General features: G+C 37.7%; 1 protein-coding gene across 1 annotated transcript in view; it reads left to right on the top strand.

The window, feature by feature from the left end:
- SMC2 (structural maintenance of chromosomes 2) overlaps window positions 1–20064 on the top strand; it is a 76944-nt gene extending 56880 nt beyond the window's left edge. Inside the window, exons 21-25 of the mRNA XM_028108806.2 lie at window positions 21–221; window positions 2176–2292; window positions 5359–5519; window positions 16178–16325; window positions 17401–20064. Of these exons, the coding sequence (XP_027964607.1) occupies window positions 21–221; window positions 2176–2292; window positions 5359–5519; window positions 16178–16325; window positions 17401–17559 (786 nt within the window). The 3' untranslated portion in view covers window positions 17560–20064. The remainder of the gene's footprint in view (window positions 1–20; window positions 222–2175; window positions 2293–5358; window positions 5520–16177; window positions 16326–17400) is intronic.
- The last annotated feature ends 904 nt before the right edge of the window (window positions 20065–20968 follow it).

Consider the following 20968-nt stretch of genomic DNA (forward strand, 5'->3'; position numbering starts at 1 on the left):
CTATTATCCTCTGTGGCTAGGTCTCCAAAATGTTGAAAGACTATGACTGGATTAATGCAGAGAAACACCTCTTTGGGCAACCTAATAGTGCCTATGATTTCAAAACCAACAACCCAAAAGAAGCTGGTCAGAGACTTCAGAAGTTGCAAGAAATGAAGGAGAAACTGGGGAGAAATGTCAACATGAGAGCTATGAATGTTCTGACAGAAGCTGAAGAGCGGGTAAGTCCTTTTCCTTGGACTGGCCACCCAAGTAGCTTCAGTGGCTGTCTAGGACCCCGGCAACAAGTACTAGAGGAAATATGTTGCTTGATGCCCTTGATACCGAATTTCTTTCTATTTTCCCTTTTTCAGTTCTTTCTTATTTTATTGTTTTGCATCATTAATTATTTATATATTCTGTTGTACCTTGAATAACTTTTCTGTTGGCTTTGCCACAAACATATTCTACCCTTTTCTTATTCTTGGTGTAAATAAAAACTCTTTTTGTTCTAGTTAACTTTTCACATTTCTATCCTTTCTTTCACTTGCCTTGAAAGGGCTTTGAAAAACAAGGTGTACTCTGCTGTCTGCCTCCTTACTAGTCATTCCATAACTGTTGTCTTCCTTTTGACTCTAGGGCATACTAGAACCATTACCTAAGTAATGGCTAATACTGTTAGATGCATAACCACCCCTCTATTAATCTGTAAGTCCAGCAGCATCTTCTGTTTTAATGCTCATTTACTTAATAATAATGTTATTCATCTCCCCAACCCTGACAAAACTTTTATAGTCTGCCATGTTACTAGAAAAATCCACAGAGGAAAGCAATCTGTATTCTTGACAGCTCCATAGGAAATAGCTGTCTGAGTAATTTTGTTATGCCTTATACCACCTTTAATTTTGCAAAATTCTGTTTGAATTTGTATCATAGAGTTATGAGAGCTCTCTAAAAGTGGTAATACTTATGAGCTCAATTACTTTTAAGAAGTTTTGCTATAATGGGGTTTTTTGTAATTGTTATTGACATTAGTGTCTACAAAGAATATATATTATGTTAGACACCAAATAGGCTAATAATGCTCATGTTGTGATCTATCTGTAAAATGTTCCTGCTGGTTTTTATTTCTCCATTAAAGCTTTGCAATATATGCCATATTTGTGGAGGAAAATCTTTGGTCTGAATTTGAACTGCATATCATGAAACTTATTCACTTGTTTGCTTTTATTAGATAATGATAACTCGTCTAATATTTTTTAAAAGAATTCTCCAACTCCCATTTCCTTACCAGAAGGAAAGGCTCTGTCGTTAAGATGGCCTTTTGTTTTGTTGTATTTTGTGTTTGTCCAAATAAGAAGCAACATGGAATTATGAAGGAATAAGAGAAAATTGTAGAGAGGAGTTTTAGGAGCTTGGCCATTAAGCAGAGAGACAGCAAAGAAGCGAGCAGGACTGGCTAGAACTTTTCAGGGAGAATTTGAAGCCTCCTTTGAAGCTTTGAGGAGAAATGAGTTAAGAGGATTTTTAGAAAGTTCTGCTGCTACTCATTGTGTAATTATCCCTCTGCAGCCTCCCTCAAGTTTTTTTCAGTGAGTTTCTACATTCACCAGGAAAAGACCGCTCTGAAGATGTGATGTTTGAGCTGAAACTTGAGGTACCAATTATGTCAGATACAGAGAAAGAGCATTCTGGGAAGAGAGAACGATGCAGGGGCTAGCAGGCTGTAGTGAGCTTATTATGTTCAAGGAACTGAAAAAAAGACCATATGGCTGGAGCCTGGGGAGAACTGGGATGCCAAAAAGTCAGATAAGTAAGGGCCCAATTCTGTAGGACTCATCATACATCATGATGAGGAATTGAACTTTTGTGTCACTGCTAAAACTGACCTTAAGAAGAAAGCATGCCAGGGCTACTTTTGAGTTTACGTACGACACATTTTTCCTTTTTTGCCTTGGCTGCTAGAAAGATCTGGTGGAGCTTGTCTTATAAATTCTCAATAGCAACTAAATTTTACCTATAGGTGATATATTTACTTTCATGATTTGGTTTACATTATAACTCTTAATGCAATATATCTTTCTGTTACACAGGAGTGTACATATTATATATAAAAATTAAACCTCTAATCCTGAATTCTAGAATATAAAGAAAATTTTATATTTTTCCAATTAAGTATGCTTTTTATCTTACTAGTATAACGACTTGATGAAGAAGAAGAGAATTGTAGAAAATGACAAATCCAAAATCCTTGCAACTATAGAAGACCTTGACCAGAAGAAAAACCAAGCCCTAAATATTGCTTGGCAAAAGGTATTTGAACCAAAAATATTATCATTTATTCTATATGAGGAAAGGATGAAGAATGGTCAGTAGGTTTATACACTAAGATGAATTTAAAATGGATGATTTGCACACACTCATGCTTTAAAACCTTCTAGACTTGACTGCTACCAATTTGCAAAGGTAAATTTGTGTCCCTCCATCATACTCTCACAGTCTACTTCTCTGGTTCCTAAGTTATATTAAATTTCTAACTTTCTAGATTTCTTTATTTTCATTCTTAACCTTGTTTCCACATCTGTGTTACTTTCAAAGGAGATACCATTTGTCTGAAACCTTAGATTCTGTCCAATTTCTGCCATACCCCACCGCTGGGAAGCTGGAAGCAGTCTCAGTTTTGCACTGGGGAAGCTCTGATTGTTGGAAAGCACCTCCCGAGGACCCCTTTGGTTCTAACTTCCTTGGTTTCTCTGGCCCAGGCTCACAGAGGTCAAATATTCCTTCTCTCAGAACATTACTCTAACAAGATTGGCATATTCCTTACATAATGCATAACTTACAAGTTATTAATTGCATTTCAGAATTCATAATTATGCATTCTGTAGGTTTTTAGCAAAGCATTTTGTACGTTAAATTAATAATTCCATAACTGATAGTTAGCCATCCATATTTTATAGATGAAGAAATCAAAGCCTAGAAAGTTGAAATAGCCTAAGATCATATAGCCAGAGGTGGAAAAACTGGAATTCTTTTTCTAAATTAGAACCAAAGTTAAAATTGCCTTTAGTTGCTAACTGCTGTCGTCCTTGTTGCCCTTAAAAAAATGGGCAGTAAGCAAGGAATGGGCAGTAAGCAAGGAAGTTTAGCAAACTTTAGCAAACTGCTGTCATTCAGCAAAATCCGAAGTGCCTTTTTTGTTTTATCTTATGACAACTTTGGCAGATTTCAAGATTCTTTACTATTATTTGTACTTCCCTGACTGCATGTATTTGTCTCCTGTAGGATAATTCCTTACCCTCTTATGTGGAAGTTTTCCTGTATCTGTCCTAGCAAAAGACTCTCAGCCCAAAGATTCCAAGCATAGTTACTGTGCTGTTTGGTACTTCAACAGTCCCAAGCCTCTGGGATTTAATTGGGCACCTTGCTTCTTTTTTGCTTTTTAATTCTGTAATTATTCATAATTCTGAAAACTTCATTTTCAGTAATGGCAGCATAATTATCCCTTTCAGTCACCTTGTTTTTACTACTCTGTAACTTATTTTCAGTGTTCCATCTCTCTGTGGTGTTTGTTTTAAAATACATGCAATACATTTTAAAATACATGTTGGTCCCATTATTCTTGTATAAATGTGGACTTAACACTGGATCTGAGAGGTTTTGTCTCTTGTTTTCCCCATGGTTCCTGGACTTAGTGCAAGCACAGATTTATCCTTTAAATTGATGTTCCCCCAATTTCCAAGGTTCTCTCAAAGCAGGTAAATTTATTGAATACTTATTGTATGTCAGGTACCATTCTCATATTAATTTTCTCATTTAATCCTCACAATAACCTATTGAGGTAGTTGTGTTATTATCAGCATTATATATTTCCTTCTGGCTTCCAGCACACTTCATTCAGAAAGCCAGAGTATTTTTGGCATTGGCTATGTTTATTTTTGTTTCCTTCTTAACGTATTGGATTTTCAGAATTTGATTGCATTTCACCTTTATGTCTGTCCATGAATGTAGTGCATTTTCTATCTTGAATAGGGCTATGTTCTTCTCTGCCCATTAACTGATAAGTTTCTCTTTTACCCTTTGGAGGAATTTCCACATGGTATCCATGGTCATGTTAAGGGTTTAGTAGTAGACTACTGTTTTAATCCTCTGTTCAGTGCTTTTCTCTTGCCTGGCCAAAAAATTTAAGAAAAGAAAAAGAACCAAAGGTGTTTATAAACGCTGCTATCTTTATCATTTCCAAAAAAGACAGTGGTCCTCTCCATTGTGATGAACCTCACCTAGCCCTAGAAATCTATCCCAGATAAAACTAAAACCTATTAACTCTGTGTAGAATATTACTCAGCATGTAATGCAATTGCTCTTAAAACTGTATTCCTTAATACATCTGTATTCAGTAGCACTGATTGATTGTACCTGGATCTCATTAGTACCAATATTCATGCACTTGAATTTGGGGATTTCTCTGGAGAACATGACTGTCAGATCCTCATGGGTTTGTGCCTGTGAATGTACACACTCAAATTTGATGAACTCTAAGATTATTAGTTGTGTATTTGAAGACAGATGACCAAATTCTCAAATCATTGATCAAGTGTGTATGCACAGAAATTACCCAATTACAATTCAAATATTGACCTAAATCTCTAGGTAATCTGTGGCTTAATGGGGATAAACCAGACAGCTTCTTTAGCCTTTTTCTGTTAGGGTCCAGTCCTGTTCCTGTCTTTTGACAACTTCTTTGTCTGAGAAGAAGCCTACAGAAAAGGACCATTCAACACCTTGAACAGATCTGGTGGTTTGATTTCATGCATCTTTTTTTCCTAGACTTCACCTTGATCTTAGGCTTTTTAAGGTTGGCTGATAACCACTGGCCTATCAAAACAGTCAAAAGAAAACAAGTTTTATGAGAGAACATTTTATGCCAAAAAAGAGTTTTTCTTTTCTGCCTCTCCCAACTGCAACTTCAGTTTCCTATGTTATACAGTTGTGTGTCTCTGAAGATGCCTATAATATAGCTTACAAAAGTATTAGAATTCCAGGGTAGAGTTAGAAGTATAGCCTTTAGTTCCCCTTGGAAGTTAGAGCAGAGCTCAGTAAATTTTTTGTGTAAAGGGGCAGGTAATAAATATTTCTGGCTTTGTGAGCCATATAGTCTCCGTTGCAATTACCAGACTACTGTTTTAGTGCTAACAGCCATAGACAATATTTAAATGAATGGGCATGGCCAGATTTGTCACATGGGCCATAATATGTCAGAACCTGAGTTAGTAACAGACAACAAAATGCATCTGCTAGATTGAATATATACATACCAACATTTGATTATTCTTGGAAAGCTTTCTATAATATTTTAATCTTTTTTTTTTTTAAATCCAGGTGAACAAGGACTTTGGGTCTATTTTTTCTACTCTTTTGCCTGGTGCTAATGCTATGCTTGCACCACCAGAGGGGCAAACTGTATTGGATGGTCTGGAGTTTAAGGTTGCTTTAGGAAATACTTGGAAAGAAAACCTAACCGAACTTAGTGGTGGTCAGAGGTAAGTAATCCCTTTGCAGTATTATAATTTCTCATTCCTCTTAGTGTATTATAATCCATCATGATCTCACAGCTAAGCAAAACAAAATTGAAAATTAGGTCATCTTTACATGTAGAATTTAAGGAGCTTAATATGTAAGACTGCAGATTTTTTTAAGAACATTTGATTAAAATAGTAGGCAACAGGGGTGCCTGGATGGCTTGGTTGAGCATCCAACATCTGATTTCAGCTCAGGTCATGATCTCAGGGTCATGGGATTGAGCCTCACATTGGGCTCCACGCTCAGTTGGGAGTCTGCTTGGGATTCTCTCCCTCTCCACCCGCTTGCATGTGCGTGCTCTCTCTCAAATAAATAAATAAACCTTTAAGATAGTAGGCAACAAAGGAGAAATAAGGATAAGCGATTAGAAAACTAGATAAAATATATGAAAAACAACTGTTTTCAGACTTTGGGAAATGAATAGGCCAAGAATATGATACCTGAGAGCAATGAAACAAAAGTGCTGAGCTCAGTGTTCACCCCAGCTTTCTCCATAGGACAATTTCTGGTTTGCAGGTGCAGGGAGGGGAATCCATACGAAGGCTAGTAGTCTTATTAAATTAAAGAAACAGATTAGAACTTTGGGAGGCCCCTGCTTAGCATTCAGTCTGTACTGTTCCCGAAGTGAAAGCTACTCTACATACACAGCAGAGTTCGTCACACACCCTGAAGAGAGCAAGCTGATCCTCATGTAACTTGAGACTCTAACATAACACAGTGTCTGGCATCTGATAAAAAGCACCGGACAGAAATCAAGAAAATGTGACTTACAGCCTAGAGAAAAATTATTCGATGGAAACATCCAGAAATGACATGTGATAAAAATAGGAGACAAGGAAGTTATAGAATTATGTTAGTTATTTCCAAGAATTACAGGGGAAAAAGAACCTAGTAGAATTTCTGGAGATAAAAAAATATGCCTGAAAGGAAAAGTTCACCACATGACATTAATAGATTAGACAGTGTAAAAGAAACATGAATGACTTTGAAGGCACAGCAAATAGAAACTATTAAAGCTAAACTGAGAAACACAAAACTATAAAAACAGAGCTTCAGTGACCATCAAGCCGTCTAACATACGTGTATTTGGAGTTCCAAAAAGAAAGGAAGAGGCAAAACAGAAAAATACTTGAAATAAAAAATAAGATTTTCCCAATTTGATGAGTTCTGTAAACCCACAATCTTCATTTCTGTGAACCCTCGCTAGGATAAACACATCCCCTACCCCCCCCACATACATACAATAACACAGCAAAGTATGTTATATGAAATTGTGGTTTTTATATGCCAATGATTAGAAAAATATTAAAGCAGCCAAGGGACAAAGATAAAAATGGCTTCGGGCTTATTGTCAAAACTGTGCAAGCCAGAAGTCTGGAACAACATCTAGAAAGTGCTAAAAGAAAAACATGTCAACCAAGAATTCTATGTCTTCTTTTTTTTTTTAATTTTTTATTGTTATGTTAATCACCATATATTACATCATTAGTTTTTGGTGCAGTGTTCCATGATTCATTGTTTGTTCATAACACCCAGTGCTCCATGCAGAACGTGCCCTCCTCAATACCCATCACCAGGCTAACCCATCCCCCTACCCCCCTCCCCTCTAGAACCCTCAGTTTGTTTTTCAGAGTCCATCATCTCTCATGGTTCGTCTCCCCCTCTGACATACTCCCCTTTTCTTCCTCTCCTGTTATCTTCTTCTTTTTCTTTTTTCTTAAAATATGTTGCATTATTTGTTTCAGAAGTACAGAACTGTGATTCAACAGGCTTGCACAATTCACAGCGCTCACCGTAGCACATACCCTCCCCAATGTCTGTCACCCAGCCACCCCATCCCTCCCACCCCCAACCACTCCAGTAACACTCAGTTTGTTTCCTGAGATTAAGAATTCCTCATATCAGTGAGGTCATGTGATACATGTCTTTCTCTGATTGACTTATTTCACTCAGCATAACACCCTCCAGTTCCATCCACGTCGTTGCAAATGGCAAGATCTCATTCCTTTGGATGGCTGCATAATATTCCATTGTGTATATATACCACATCTTCTTTATCCATTCATCTGTCGATGGGCATCTTGGCTCTTTCCACAGTTTGGCTATGGTGGACATTGCCGCTATAAACATTGGGGTACGCGTACCCCTTCGGGTCCCTACATTTCTGTCTTTGTGGTAAATACCCAGTAGTGCAATTGCTGGATCAAACGGTAGCTCTAATTTCAACTGTTTGAGGAACCTCCATACTGTTTTCCAGAGGGGTTGCACCAGCTTGCATTCCCACCAACAGTGTAGGAGGGTTCCCCTTTCTCCACATCCCCGCCAACATCTGTCGTTCCCTGACTTGTTAATTTTAGCCATTCTGACGGGTGTGAGGTGGTATCTCATTGAGGTTTTGATTTGGATTTCCCTGATGCCAAGCGATGTTGAGCACTTTTTCATGTGCCTGTTGGCCATTTGGATGTCTTCTTTGGAGAAATGTCTGTTCATGTCTTCTGCCCATTTCTTGATTGGATTATTTGTTCTTTGGGTGTTGAGTTTGATAAGTTCTTTATAGATTTTGGATACTAGCCCTTTATCTGATATGTCATTTGCAAATATTTTCTCCCATTCTGTCGGTTGTCTTTTGGTTTTGTGGACTGTTTCTTTTGCTGTGCAAAAGCTTTTTATCTTGATGAAATCCCAATAGTTCATTTTTGCCCTGGCTTCCTGTGCCTTTGGCGATGTTTCCAGGAAGAAGTTGCTGCGGCTGAGGTCGAAAAGGTTGCTACCTGTGTTCTCCTTTAGGATTTGGATGGACTCCTGTCTCACGTTTAGGTCTTTCAACCATTTGGAGTCTATTTTTGTGTGTGGTGTAAGGAAATGGTCCAGTTTCATTCTTCTGCATGTGGCTGTCCAATTTTCCCAACACCATTTGTTGAAGAGACTGTCTTTTTGCCATTGGACATTCTTTCCTGCTTTGTCAAAGATAAGTTGACCATAGAGTTGAGGGTCCATTTCTGGGCTCTCGATTCTGTTCCATTGATCTATGTGTCTGTTTTTGTGCCAGTACCATACTGTCTTGATGATGACAGCTTTGTAATAGAGCTGGAAGTCCGGAATTGTGATGCCGCCAGCTTTGCTTTTCTTTTTCAGTATTCCTCTGGCTATTCTGGGTCTCTTCTGGTTCCATACAAATTTTAGGATTATTTGTTCCATTTCTTTGAAAAAAGTGGATGGTATTTTGATGGGGATTGCATTGAATGTGTAGATTGCTCTAGGTAGCATTGACATCTTCACAATGTTGATTCTCCCAATCCATGAGCATGGAACGTTTTTCCATTTCTTTGTGTCTTCTTCAATTTCTTTCCTGAGTATTTTATAGTTTTCTGAGTACAGATCCTTTGCCTCTTTGGTTAAATTTATTCCTAGGTATCTAATGGTTTTGGGTGCAATTGTAAATGGGATCGACTCCTTGATTTGTCTCTCTTCTGTCTTGTTGGTGTATAGGAATGCCACTGATTTCTGTGCATTGATTTTATATCCTGCTACTTTACTGCATTCCTGTATGAGTTCTAGCAGTTTTGGGGTGGAGTCTTTTGGGTTTTCCACATACAGTATCATATCATCTGCAAAGAGTGAGAGTTTGACTTCCTCTTTGCCGATTTGGATGCCTTTGATTTCTTTCTGTTGTCTGATTGCTGTGGCTAGGACTTCTAATACTCTGTTGAATAGCAGTGGTGATAGTGGACATCCCTGCCGCGTTCCTGACCTTAGGGGAAAAGCTCTCAGCCTTTCCCCATTGAGAATGATATTCGCTGTAGGTTTTTCATAGATGGCTTTTATGATATTGAGGTATGTACCCTCTATCCCTATACTCTGAAGAGTTTTGATCAAGAAAGGATGCTGTACTTTGTCAAATGCTTTTTCTGCATCTATTGAGAGGATCATATGATTCTTGTTCTTTCTTTTGTTAATGTATTGTATCACATTGATTGATTTGCAGATGTTGAACCAGCCTTGCAGCCCAGGAATAAATCCCACTTGGTCCTGGTGAATAATCCTTTTAATGTACTGTTGGATCCTATTGGCTAGTATTTTGGTGAGAATTTTTGCATCCATGTTCATCAAGGATATTGGTCTGTAATTCTCTTTTTTGATGGGGTCTTTGTCTGGTTTTGGGATCAAGGTAATGCTGGCCTCATAGAATGAGTTTGGAAGTTTCCCTTCCATTTCTATTTTTTGGAACAGTTTCAGGAGAATAGGTATTAATTCTTCTTGAAATGTCTGATAGAATTCCCCTGGGAAGCCATCTGGCCCTGGGCTTTTGTTTCTTGGGAGATTTTTGATGACTGTTTCAATTTCCTTAGTGGTTATAGGTCTGTTCAGGTTTTCTATTTCTTCCTGGTTCAATTTTGGTAGTTGATACATCTCTAGGAATGCACCCATTTCTTCCAGGTTATCTAATTTGTTGGCATAGAGTTGCTCATAATATGTTCTTATAATTGTTTGTATTTCTTTGGTGTTGGTTGTGATCTCTCCTCTTTCATTCATGATTTTGTGGATTTGGGTCATTTCTCTTTTCTTTTTGATAAGTCTGGCCAGGGGTTTATCAATCTTGTTAATTCTTTCAAAGAACCAGCTCCTAGTTTCGTTGATCTGTTCTACTGTTCTTTTGGTTTCTAGTTCATTGATTTCTGCTCTGATCTTTATGATTTCTCTTCTCCTGCTGGGTTTAGGCTTTATTTGCTGTTCTTTCTCCAGCTCCTTTAGGTGTAGGGTTAGGTTGTTTATTTGAGACCTCTCTTGTTTCTTGAGAAAGGCTTGTATTGCTATATACTTTCCTCTCAGGACTGCCTTTGCTGTATCCCAAAGATTTTGGACAGTTGTGTTTTCATTTTCATTGGTTTCCATGAATTTTTTAAATTCTTCTTTAATTTCCTGGTTGACCCATTCATTCTTTAGTAGGATGCTCTTTAGCCTCCATGTATTTGAGTTCTTTCCGACTTTCCTCTTGTGATTGAGTTCTAATTTCAAAGCATTGTGGTCTGAAAATATGCAGGGCATGATCCCAATCTTTTGGTACCGGTTGAGACCTGATTTGTGACCTAGGATGTGATCAATTCTGGAGAATGTTCCATGGGCACTAGAGAAGAATGTGTATTCCTTTGTTTTGGGATGGAATGTTCTGAATATGTCTGTGAAGTCCATTTGGTCCAGTGTGTCATTTAAAGTCTTTATTTCCTTGTTGATCTTTTGCTTAGATGATCTGCCCATTTCAGTCAGGGGGGTGTTAAAGTCCCCCACTATTATTGTATTGTTATCAATGTGTTTCTTTGCTTTTGTTATTAATTGCCTTATATAATTGGCTGCTCCCATGTTCGGGGCATAGATATTTACAATTGTTAGATCTTCTTGTTGGATAGACCCTTTAAGTAGGATATAGTGTCCTTCCTCATCTCTTAGTACAGTCTTTGTTTTAAAATCTAGTTTGTCTGATGTAAGGATTGCCACCCTAGCTTTCTTTTGGTGTCCATTAGCATGGTAAATGGTTTTCCACCCCCTCACTTTCAATCTGGGGGTGTCTTTGGGTCTAAAATGAGTCTCTTGCAGACAGCATATGGATGGGTCTTGTTTTTTAATCCAATCTGATAGCCTGTGTCTTTTGATTGGGGCATTTAGCCCATTTACATTCAGGGTAACTATTGAAAGGTATGAATTTAGTGTCATTGTATTACCTGTAAGGTGACTGTTAACTGTCTGTTGTCTGTGTTCGTTTCTGCTCTTTGCTGCTTTTAGGTTCTTTCTTTGCTTAGAGGACCCCTCTCAATATTTCTTGGAGGGCTGGTTTCGTGTTTGCAAATTCCTTTAGTTTTTGTTTGTTCTGGAAGCTTTTTATCTCTCCTTCTATTTTCAATGATAGCCTAGCTGGATATAGTATTCTTGGCTGCATATTTTTCTCGTTTAGTGCTCTGAAGATATCTTGCCAGTCCTTTCTGGCCTGCCAGGTCTCTGTGGATAGGTCTGTTGCCAATCTAATGTTTCTACCATTATAGGTTACATATCTCTTCTCCCGAGCTGCTTTCAGGATTTTCTCTTTGTCTCTGAGACTCGTAAGTTTTACTATTAGATGTCGGGGTGTTGACCTATTATTATTGATTTTGAGAGGGGTTCTCTGTGCCTCCTGGATTTTAATGCCTGTTTCCTTCCTCACATTAGGGAAGTTCTCTGCTATAATTTGCTCCAATATACCTTCTGCCCCTCTCTCTCTCTGTCTCTTCTTCTGGGATCCCAATTATTCTAATGTTGTTTCGTCTTATCATATCACTTATCTCTCGAATTCTGCCCTCGTGATCCTGTAGTTGTTTCTCTCTCTTTTTCTCAGCCTCTTTATTTTCCATCATTTGGTCTTCTATATCGCTGATTCTCTCTTCTGCCTCATTTATCCTAGCATTTAGTGCCCCCATTTTTGATTGCACCTCATCAATAGCCTTTTTGATTTCGATTTGGTTAGATTTTAGTTCTTTTATTTCTCCAGAAAGGGTTTCTCTAATAACTTCCACGCTTTTTTCAAGCCCAGCTAGTATCTTTAAAATCATGATTCTGAACTCTAGGTCCGACATCGTACTAATATCCGTATTGAGTAGGTCCCTGGCTGACGGTACTACCTCTTGTTCTTTTTGCTGAGGTGATTTCTTTCGTCTTGTCATTTTGTCCAGAGGAGAATAGATGAATGAGAGAACAAAATGCTAACAGGTTTACAACGTCCCCAGCAAATATACTGTATACAAATCAGAAAAGACCTGAAACCAGGGGAAAAGAAAGGGAAAGAAAGAGAAAAGGAAAAAAAAAAAAAAAAAAAAGATAAAAACTAAAACAAAACAATACAAAAAAGGCAGAATATGATTAAATATGATCAGGCTAGTGCATAGATCAGTGCCACACACTAGATTTTGGGCGTATTTTGGTCTGTTAGAAAAAAGTGCCTCCTAAAATTTTAAAGGAAGAAAGACATATATGTACAAAATAAGGGTTGATACAATGAAGGGATGGAAGATGACTGTAAAGATGAAAATTATAAAAGATTTTATAAAAGGACTTGGTAAGATAAGTTGTTTGAAAAAAGAAAGATTTAAGAAAAAAAAAAAAGGAAAAAGGGAGAGAATGTGATCAGGCAGGAGACTAGAACAAAGCCATACACTAGTGATTTAGGGTATATTTTGATCTGTTAGAAGAAACTGTACCTCAAAATTTTAAAGAAAGAACAACTTATATATATATGCCAAAAATAAGGGTAACTCCTATGAAGGGATAAAATATGACTCTAAAAATGAAAAATAAAAAAATGTTTTTTTTTTTTTTTAAAAGGGATTTATAAGATGTTGGTTGAAAAAGGGAAAAAGAAAAATAAAAAAAAAACAGTCAACAAAAATTAACTTTGATGAAATAATGAATCATGGTTAAAAAAAAAAAAAAAAAAAGCCATGAATCTATGTGCAGTATTCCCCTAGCGCTGGAGTTCTCCTATTCTCCTTGATCGATCAACTTGGTCTTGGCTTGCTGGCTGTTTGTGCTGATCTTCTGGGGGAGGGGCCTGTTGCTGTGGTTTCCAAATGTCTTTGCCGGAGGCGGAATTACCCCGCCCTTGTCGGTCCGGGCTAAGGAAGCTGCTCCGGTTTGCTCTCAGGAGCTTTTGTTCCCTGCAAGCTCTCGGCACAGCTTTGGAGGCCCAGGGCAGAAATGGTGGCCTCCCAATCTCCACTTGGAGGAGCTGAGAACTCGGGGCCCCGCTCCTCAGTGTGCCCCCAGAGAAAAGCAGTCACTTCCGTGTCCCCGGTCTCCGGCCGCACTCCGTGCTCACCTGGCCTATGATCGAGCGTTGCTATCTCTGGCACCCGACCCCGCGCGGAGTCTCCAAACCCAGCAGATCCCTGCAGTGCGTTCCCGCACCGCTCCTCCCCGGGAAGGAAGGGGAGTCTCCCCGGATCTGCTGCTTGTTGGGTCCCTGCTGGGGGAGCCGTGCCCCGACTGGGCCGCAGATCACAGTTTATGGCAACCCCGAGCTGAGAGCCCGCAACTCTGCTCCATATCTGCAGCCGGCTTCCCTGCTCTGATACCTGGGAGCTCTGCTGCACTCAGGCACCCCGGTCTCTCTGTGACCCCAAGGGTCCTGAGACCACACTGTCCCGGGAGGATTCCACCCCCCGCTTAGTCACTGCAGCGACTTCCCTCCGCCGAGCCAACTTCTAAAAGGTCCGATTTTGTGCTCCGCGGTTCTATCACTTGCCAGAAGCGGCCGGCGGAGGCCCCTCCCCCGCCGTCTATCCTCCCGAATATCGCCTCGGATTCACTTCCCCGCAAGCCCTACCTTCCAGTAAGTGGTCGCTTCTCTGTTCAGAGAGTTGTTGCTACTCTCCTGTTCGATCTCCTGTTGAGTTCGTAGGTGTTCAGAATGGTTTGATCCCTATTCAGCTGAATTCCTGAGACCAGACGAAATCTAGGTCTCCTACACCTCCGCCATCTTGCTCCCCAAGAATTCTATGTCTAATCGAACTATTCTTTAAATTGAAGTCAATATAAATATTTTTTTCAGAAAAGCAAAAGCTAGAGGAGTTTGATCCCAGCAGAACTGTACAAGTTAAAGGAAGTTTTCAGGTGAAAGGAAAAGGATTTACCAGAAGGAAACTTGGATCTACATAAAGGAATGAATTCAGATAATCAGCATACTAAGGAGAAACTTAAGAGGTCATGTGGCCTCCCTCCTTACCTGCTGCAGAGAACCAAATAATTAAAACCTACTAAGAGAAAATTGTGAATATTCACATTAAAGATGGTTATTAATTTTTTATTTTTCCCTTTCAGGATGTGCAATCCTAGTCCTTAAATTGTTCTCATGTGCCATATGATGCCATTCATGTTACTCTTACATATGTAGAAAATACTAAGACCTGTTAATTTTCCTTGTGAAATCCTTTGTCATTTTTATAACTAGAATAGTGGTCCCTTGATTTATTTCATTATAAGATTCCTAAATATTTTAACAGCATAAAATATATTCTGGTGACTGTTAAAATTGAATTCCAGAGTTCAGATCCCAATATCTAACTTATTTTGCCAAAGTCCTAGAAAATATTTTGAGGAAAACCTAAAATGTATGCTTATTTTCTTATTGGGACCTGAAAATTATTTCCATAATTAAGATACAAAATTATTTTTAGATATATACCATTATTTTAGATGTATATCCAGCACAGTAGTTTTAACTCTTGGTGAGATTTTTTTTTTCTGAAAGATTAAGTTGGAAGAAAGCTCAGTGCTGTAAGCATTTGGCACAGAGAAGGCCAATGAAAAATAATTTTAGGTTGCTTGAATGACCTCAGCTCCCCTCTCTTGAGGTAGAGTCAGTCTCATTGTTTTTTGCACTGTTTCATACATTTCCCTTGCTAGATATTTTGGTTTCACCTTAAAAAAAAAAAAGGCTTTTTTAAATAAAATGTTTAAGAAAAAAATATAAGAATTATTATGATTCTGAACAAAACCAGCTACAGTTACAGGGGATGGTTAGCAAGAAGAGAACTGAAAAAGACCTATAGAATCTGAGATGCCCAACTACAAATTTTAAATAAGGTTTATTATTAGGGTTCTCTGGAGAAACAGAACCAGTAGGGTGTGTCTGTGTATGAAGAGGTGGTTTTATAATAAGGAATTGGCTCATCTTATTGTGGAAACTGAGAAGTCCCACGGTTTGTTGTCTGCAAGCTGGAAGTCCGGGAGGACCAGTGGTGTGATTCAGTCTGGGTGTGAAGGCCTGAGAACCAGGAACACTGAGGCAGAATATCCATGTCCCAGCTCAAGTAACGAGGCAGGAAAGAACAAATTCTTTCCTCTACCTTTCTTAATATTGAGTCCTTCAGCAGACTGTGTGATGTCCACCCACATTGGAGAGGACAAACTGCTTTACTGAGTCTTCCAATTGAAATGCAAATTTCACCCAGAAATACCCTCACACACAAACCCAGAAATAAAGTTCAGCCAAATATTTGAGTACTCCGTGATCCAAATAAGTTGACACACAAAATTAACCATCACATAATAATTGTGTGAACTAATGACACTGGGAAGTAATGGGCTATAATCTATACAACTTACTCTTAAATGGTGCCAATAAAAATGTGTGTGTGTGTCTGTACTCATAGATGCATGCATAGTAAAAGTTTGAAAGAGGGCCAAACCAGTTACAGTATCACGAAGCAGTAGCTGTTGTCTTAACCAGTAAGTATATAGCCCTCACTCGCCTGCTACCTAGGCATCTAACAGCAATTGGGGAAGGAAAGAGAATACTTAACATGATCTTTCCTTAAGAATAAGTGCCAATTATCCTGATTCTTTGATTGGAAAGAATATAAACCTGTTCAAAATAAAACTCCATTGAAGAGAAAAAAGGAAAAGCCAAAATAAGAGACCATTTTAATACAGCAAAAATGTTGAAGTTTGAAACTTAACATTCTTTATTTCTATGGTGATCTTTCAGTTAAATCTGCACTATTCCATAATAAGAGGATAGCAGATTTGTTTTAGTGTTTTGGTGAAGAGTGGTAAAATCAAGTTTTGATAACTTCTCTTTTGGTCTTTTTTGCAGGTCGTTAGTAGCTTTGTCATTAATATTATCCATGCTCCTCTTCAAACCTGCTCCAATATATATCCTGGATGAGGTAGATGCAGCCTTGGACCTTTCTCACACCCAGAATATTGGACAGATGCTGCGTACTCATTTCACACATTCTCAGGTAAGAACCAGAAAAAACGTCTCCGGGATAGTTTTAGTTATTTGTTCTTCGGAAATTATTCTTTAGTAATGGCTAATATGAAGATATTTAGGATTGAGAAATATTAAAGCATTGTGTATCTCTTTAAATATATAGTGAATATTTACATATACTTACATTCAAATGGATGTAGAAGGAAAAAAGGTTTGGTTTCCTATTAAAGAAAGAGCCAGGCGTTACCACTGTTGGTTGTACCCTGAGGGAGAATCTCATGTTTTCCATAAGTTGGAATTATGGAAATCTCGTAAGTTTTCCATAATTTGGAATTAATTTATGGTTAACATTATTTTTTTTCTCTAGCTAGCTGCCAGAGAATACACAACCAAAGCAAGACTGTTTTAGGAAATCAGAAAATCATGTGGTACTTGATGGGGGCACTCGTCATTTTTCCTGAGTAGGAAATAGAGAAAAGCCCCTTTATTTAAGAACAGTTTGTTTTTATTGAACTGTTGCTGCAGGAACTGGGGCTGCCACATATGGTTATATTGATAATGCAACATACAACTCCAGGGGGCTTCACTTATCGTAGTTATCACAGACTATATTATTATGGTAGTCTTTTTAGCAGGTAACAGTGAAGTGGTACCCTTCCTTAATTATGTAAATGTTCCATTTGAGCTAGTGGTAGTGCTTGTAGGAACTAGTAGCATTCTTTGATACTCTTAAAATTTCAGAGAGAAAGCTATTTCAGCAGGGCATTTAGAGCTAGCAGCAAAACAGTGATGCCAGCTAGCTGCAGAGGACAGCAACAAGCAGTCAAGCAGCAGGAATTAGTAAACCTGGGTAATGACGCACTCCAGGTAAAATTAAGAGACTCCTAAAACCAAATTTAGAAAGCTAGAATTCATCTAGGTGCCCAATATTAGAACTATTTGTTACTTGCATTTGAGGATGGTGCATTTGCTTTGAGCCAAGCTTTGAAAGAAATAACAAAATCAGCATATCTCCAGACAGTTCTTAACCCCAGAATAAAAACAGTAGTGCATTTCTTCAGATTACAAAAAGTATCTTTTATGTTTTCTCTTTTTCCCTTAAGTTCATTGTGGTGTCACTGAAGGAGGGTATGTTCAACAATGCAAATGTCCTTTTCAAAACCAAGTTTGTGGATGGTGTTTCTACAGTAGCCAGATTTACTCAGTGTCAAAATGGAAAGATTCCAAAAGAAACCACATCCAAGGCAAAAGGACCCAAATGACCACATCTGGAAGTTAAAAGTACAAATTTACTCCTTCACCTTGACCTGTTTTTTAAACAAAGAACTTTGGCTTTACTTATTTATGTAAAGATGTAATGTTTTGTTACTTAACCCATATCTTCTCTTCCTTTATGTAATCTCTTATAAATGAGTATAGATTCCTCTCTTCTTAATTAGTGTAACTGTGATCCAATTACTGTGATTGTGATTTTATGCATGTCCTCAAATGCTTTTTTCTTACGCAGTTCTTTTATATATACATATAGATATAGATATAGATATTGGGGAGCCTGAGATATATGGTTGGTGGTAAATTCTAAAAAATCAAAGAAACAGATGAAATTAAATTATAGGATAAATATAGCTGATAGTCAGCTTTTAATTCGTTTAATTCCTAAGGTAATATTAGTGTGTTTTCTGTTGTTAAGAAAGTCATTTAGGTAAGGAAGACTTATAAAGCAAGTATCTGGACCAACAATGGGAACACAAAGGACACTGTTAGGCATGCAGGAGCTGTTTGTGGTTAGTTCTGTGAAGATACAATGCCAGAGCCCTGATGTAGACTCAGTGATGTTTGGATATCATGTTTCTATATGCTTAGTAATTGGTCTGTGCAATCTTAAGTTTTTCAAAAGTCTTCACCGGTTTTTAATAGAAGTCTGGGAGAAGGTCTGTTGCATGCTGCCCTCCACGTTTATCTGAAGTCTCCTGTTTTCAGAGATTTTTGTCAGGCTTTTCATAGTCCAATCAGTACAATCTATTGGTGAATGAGAATGTATTTATTTTTCCTTCATTCTGATACATTTATAAAAAGATCCATCTATTTTACCAAAAGAACTCAAAATTTGTTGATTTTTATATTTCTTAGTGTCTTCTGCTTTCCAGTTCAAAAGGTTGAATATCCTTTAAGAACTCAAAAGAAGCACTACCACCCACCATAAGATTACTGTATGTAGGTCCTATTATCTCTAGGTACATCGCCAGAGCAGTGTCTCCAAACTTTGAATCTTGAAAGCTCTCATATGATCTAATCCCATCTTGAGTGTGTTATTTTGGCCCCACATCCCTTCTTGATACTTGAGTCTTACTAGTTCCTTTATGTTATCCTTCCCCTATATATGCTTATAGTTCTTGACCTTGGCTTTAACATTTCTCATCCTTCCTTCTCATGTCAGATAACACATCGGAAAGGATTGAATCTGGAATTAGTTCTTGTCCATTGTGGGAGGAGAGGGAGACAAAGCCGTAAATGCTGAAGTACAGGAGGTCTAATACCACATATGAGACAGACAGGAGTTTATTTCCTCTCAAATGCATTGCATATTGTTTGCCAGTCAGTTCACACTTGCAGCAAGGTCACGTACCTGTTGACCACAACCCAGTCAGCACTGGCTATTAGTTTTATTACTTCTGATTTATTAGTTATAAAATGGTACTTCATTGCTGTTTTAAGTAGCACTTTCTCAACAACTTGTGAGGTTGAATATTTTGCCATATGAACCAATTTTCTTTACTGCAAATTTTCTATATGTTTGCTTCCCTAATTTTTGTCATATATAATCTTGCTCTTGGATGAAAAATCCTCAAACATTAAATTTTTGTGAGTCATGTTGACTAGAAGAAGACATGAAGGGGAAATGAGGACATTTATTTCACAGATCTGCAATAATAGGAGTAACTGACATTTACTGAGCTCTTATATATCAGATGCTATTCTCATTTGCACATGTTTTCACATTTTGAGGTAAGTACTGTTGATCGGCATTATATAATTGAGGAAATTGAATTGAGCAGACAAGTTAAGAAACTTGTTCACGGTGACAGTACAGTTAGAGGCAGAGTCAAGATACCAGTCTTGGCAGGGGTCTCCAGAATCTATGATATATTACTCTTCTGATAGTTGGAACATTTGTGTTTATTGTACATAGTAAATTTAAGACCCACCTCGATGAACAGTATGCAGAATGTGAGAAAATTATTTTAGGAAGAATGTCAAACATTTGAAAAGGATTTGTTTGGTTTGTTTGGGCATTTCATGTACACTAACAAAGGCAAAAGCAAAAACTTGAGAATCCTTTTTCTAATATGGTAAAGTAATCAAATAGGCCAGCCACTTCCACAATCATGTCATCTGCAAATCGGGGCAGGTTTTCTTCCTTTTCTTTCCTTTTCTTAACTGCCCTGGCTTGAAGTTCCAGCCCAGTGTTGTATAAGAGTAATAATGAGAGCTGGCATATTTGCCTTTTCCCCAGAATTCTGAGGAAAGCATTCAGTCTTTCACCACCTAAATGTTAGCTCTAGGTTTTTGGTTTATATTCTTTATCAAGGTAAAGAAGTTTCCTTCTATTCTTAGTTTGATCGGTTTTGTCATGGATGCGCTATTGAATTTTCATTGCCCTTTCTGCATTGATTGATATGATCATGTAACTTCTTTAACCTCTTAATATTATGAATTACATTACTTAATTTTTGAATATTAAACTTGCCTGGTATTTCTAAATTAAACCCCATTTGGCCATGGTCTATAATTCTTTTTATGTATAGGCATACTTTGTTTTATTATGATTCACTGATAACCGCATGTTTGTTTTTTTTATACAAATTGAAGGTTTGTGGCACCTGTGCAGCAAGCAAGTCTGTCAGTTTGGTAATTCCCATTATAATTTCAAATTTTTTATGGTGATCCATGATCAGTGATTACAACTCAAAGCTTAGATAGATGATGGTTAGCATTTTTTAGCAATAAGGTATTTTTTAATTAAGGTATATACATATGCTGTCACACACTTAATAGACTATTATAATTTTGATATGCACTGGGAAACCCAAAATTTTGCCTTGTGATACTTGCTTTGCTGTGGTTGTATGGAACAGAGCCTGAAATAGCTCCAGGGTATGCCTTTATTACAGGATTCTGTTTGCTCATAGTTTGGTCGTGATTTTTGTGTATGTTCATGAAGATATTTCTTTGACCAGTATGTTTTCTTTTTCTTTTCTTTTTGTTTTTCCCTACTGGCTTTCTTTGGTTTTGGGATAATGCTACCTTTATAAAATGAATTGGGAAATGTTCTTCCATTTTCTGTAGAATTATATAGAATTTTTCTTAATCCTTTAAATATTAGCATCCTCCTCTGAAACTGGGCCTAGAGATTGGGGGGTGGGATGGGGAGAATATAAAGTACAATTTCTTTAATAGTTATGGGGCTACTTAAATTTATTTTATAATGGGTGACTTGTGATAGTTTGTGTTTTTTGTGGAATTTTTTTCCTTCTAAATTGTCAAATTTATAATTTGTGTAGAGGTCAGGGTATTTCCTCATTATCGTTTTGATGTCTTCAAGCTCTGAAGTGGTATCACTTGTTTCATTCCTGGTATGGGTAATTTATGTTTTTTTCTCTTTGTCAATCT

Source organism: Eumetopias jubatus, unplaced genomic scaffold, assembly GCF_037043125.1.
Source record: "Eumetopias jubatus isolate StellerSeaLion01/CBP00866 unplaced genomic scaffold, mEumJub1_p1.0 scaffold_15, whole genome shotgun sequence".
NCBI lineage: Eukaryota > Metazoa > Chordata > Mammalia > Carnivora > Otariidae > Eumetopias > Eumetopias jubatus.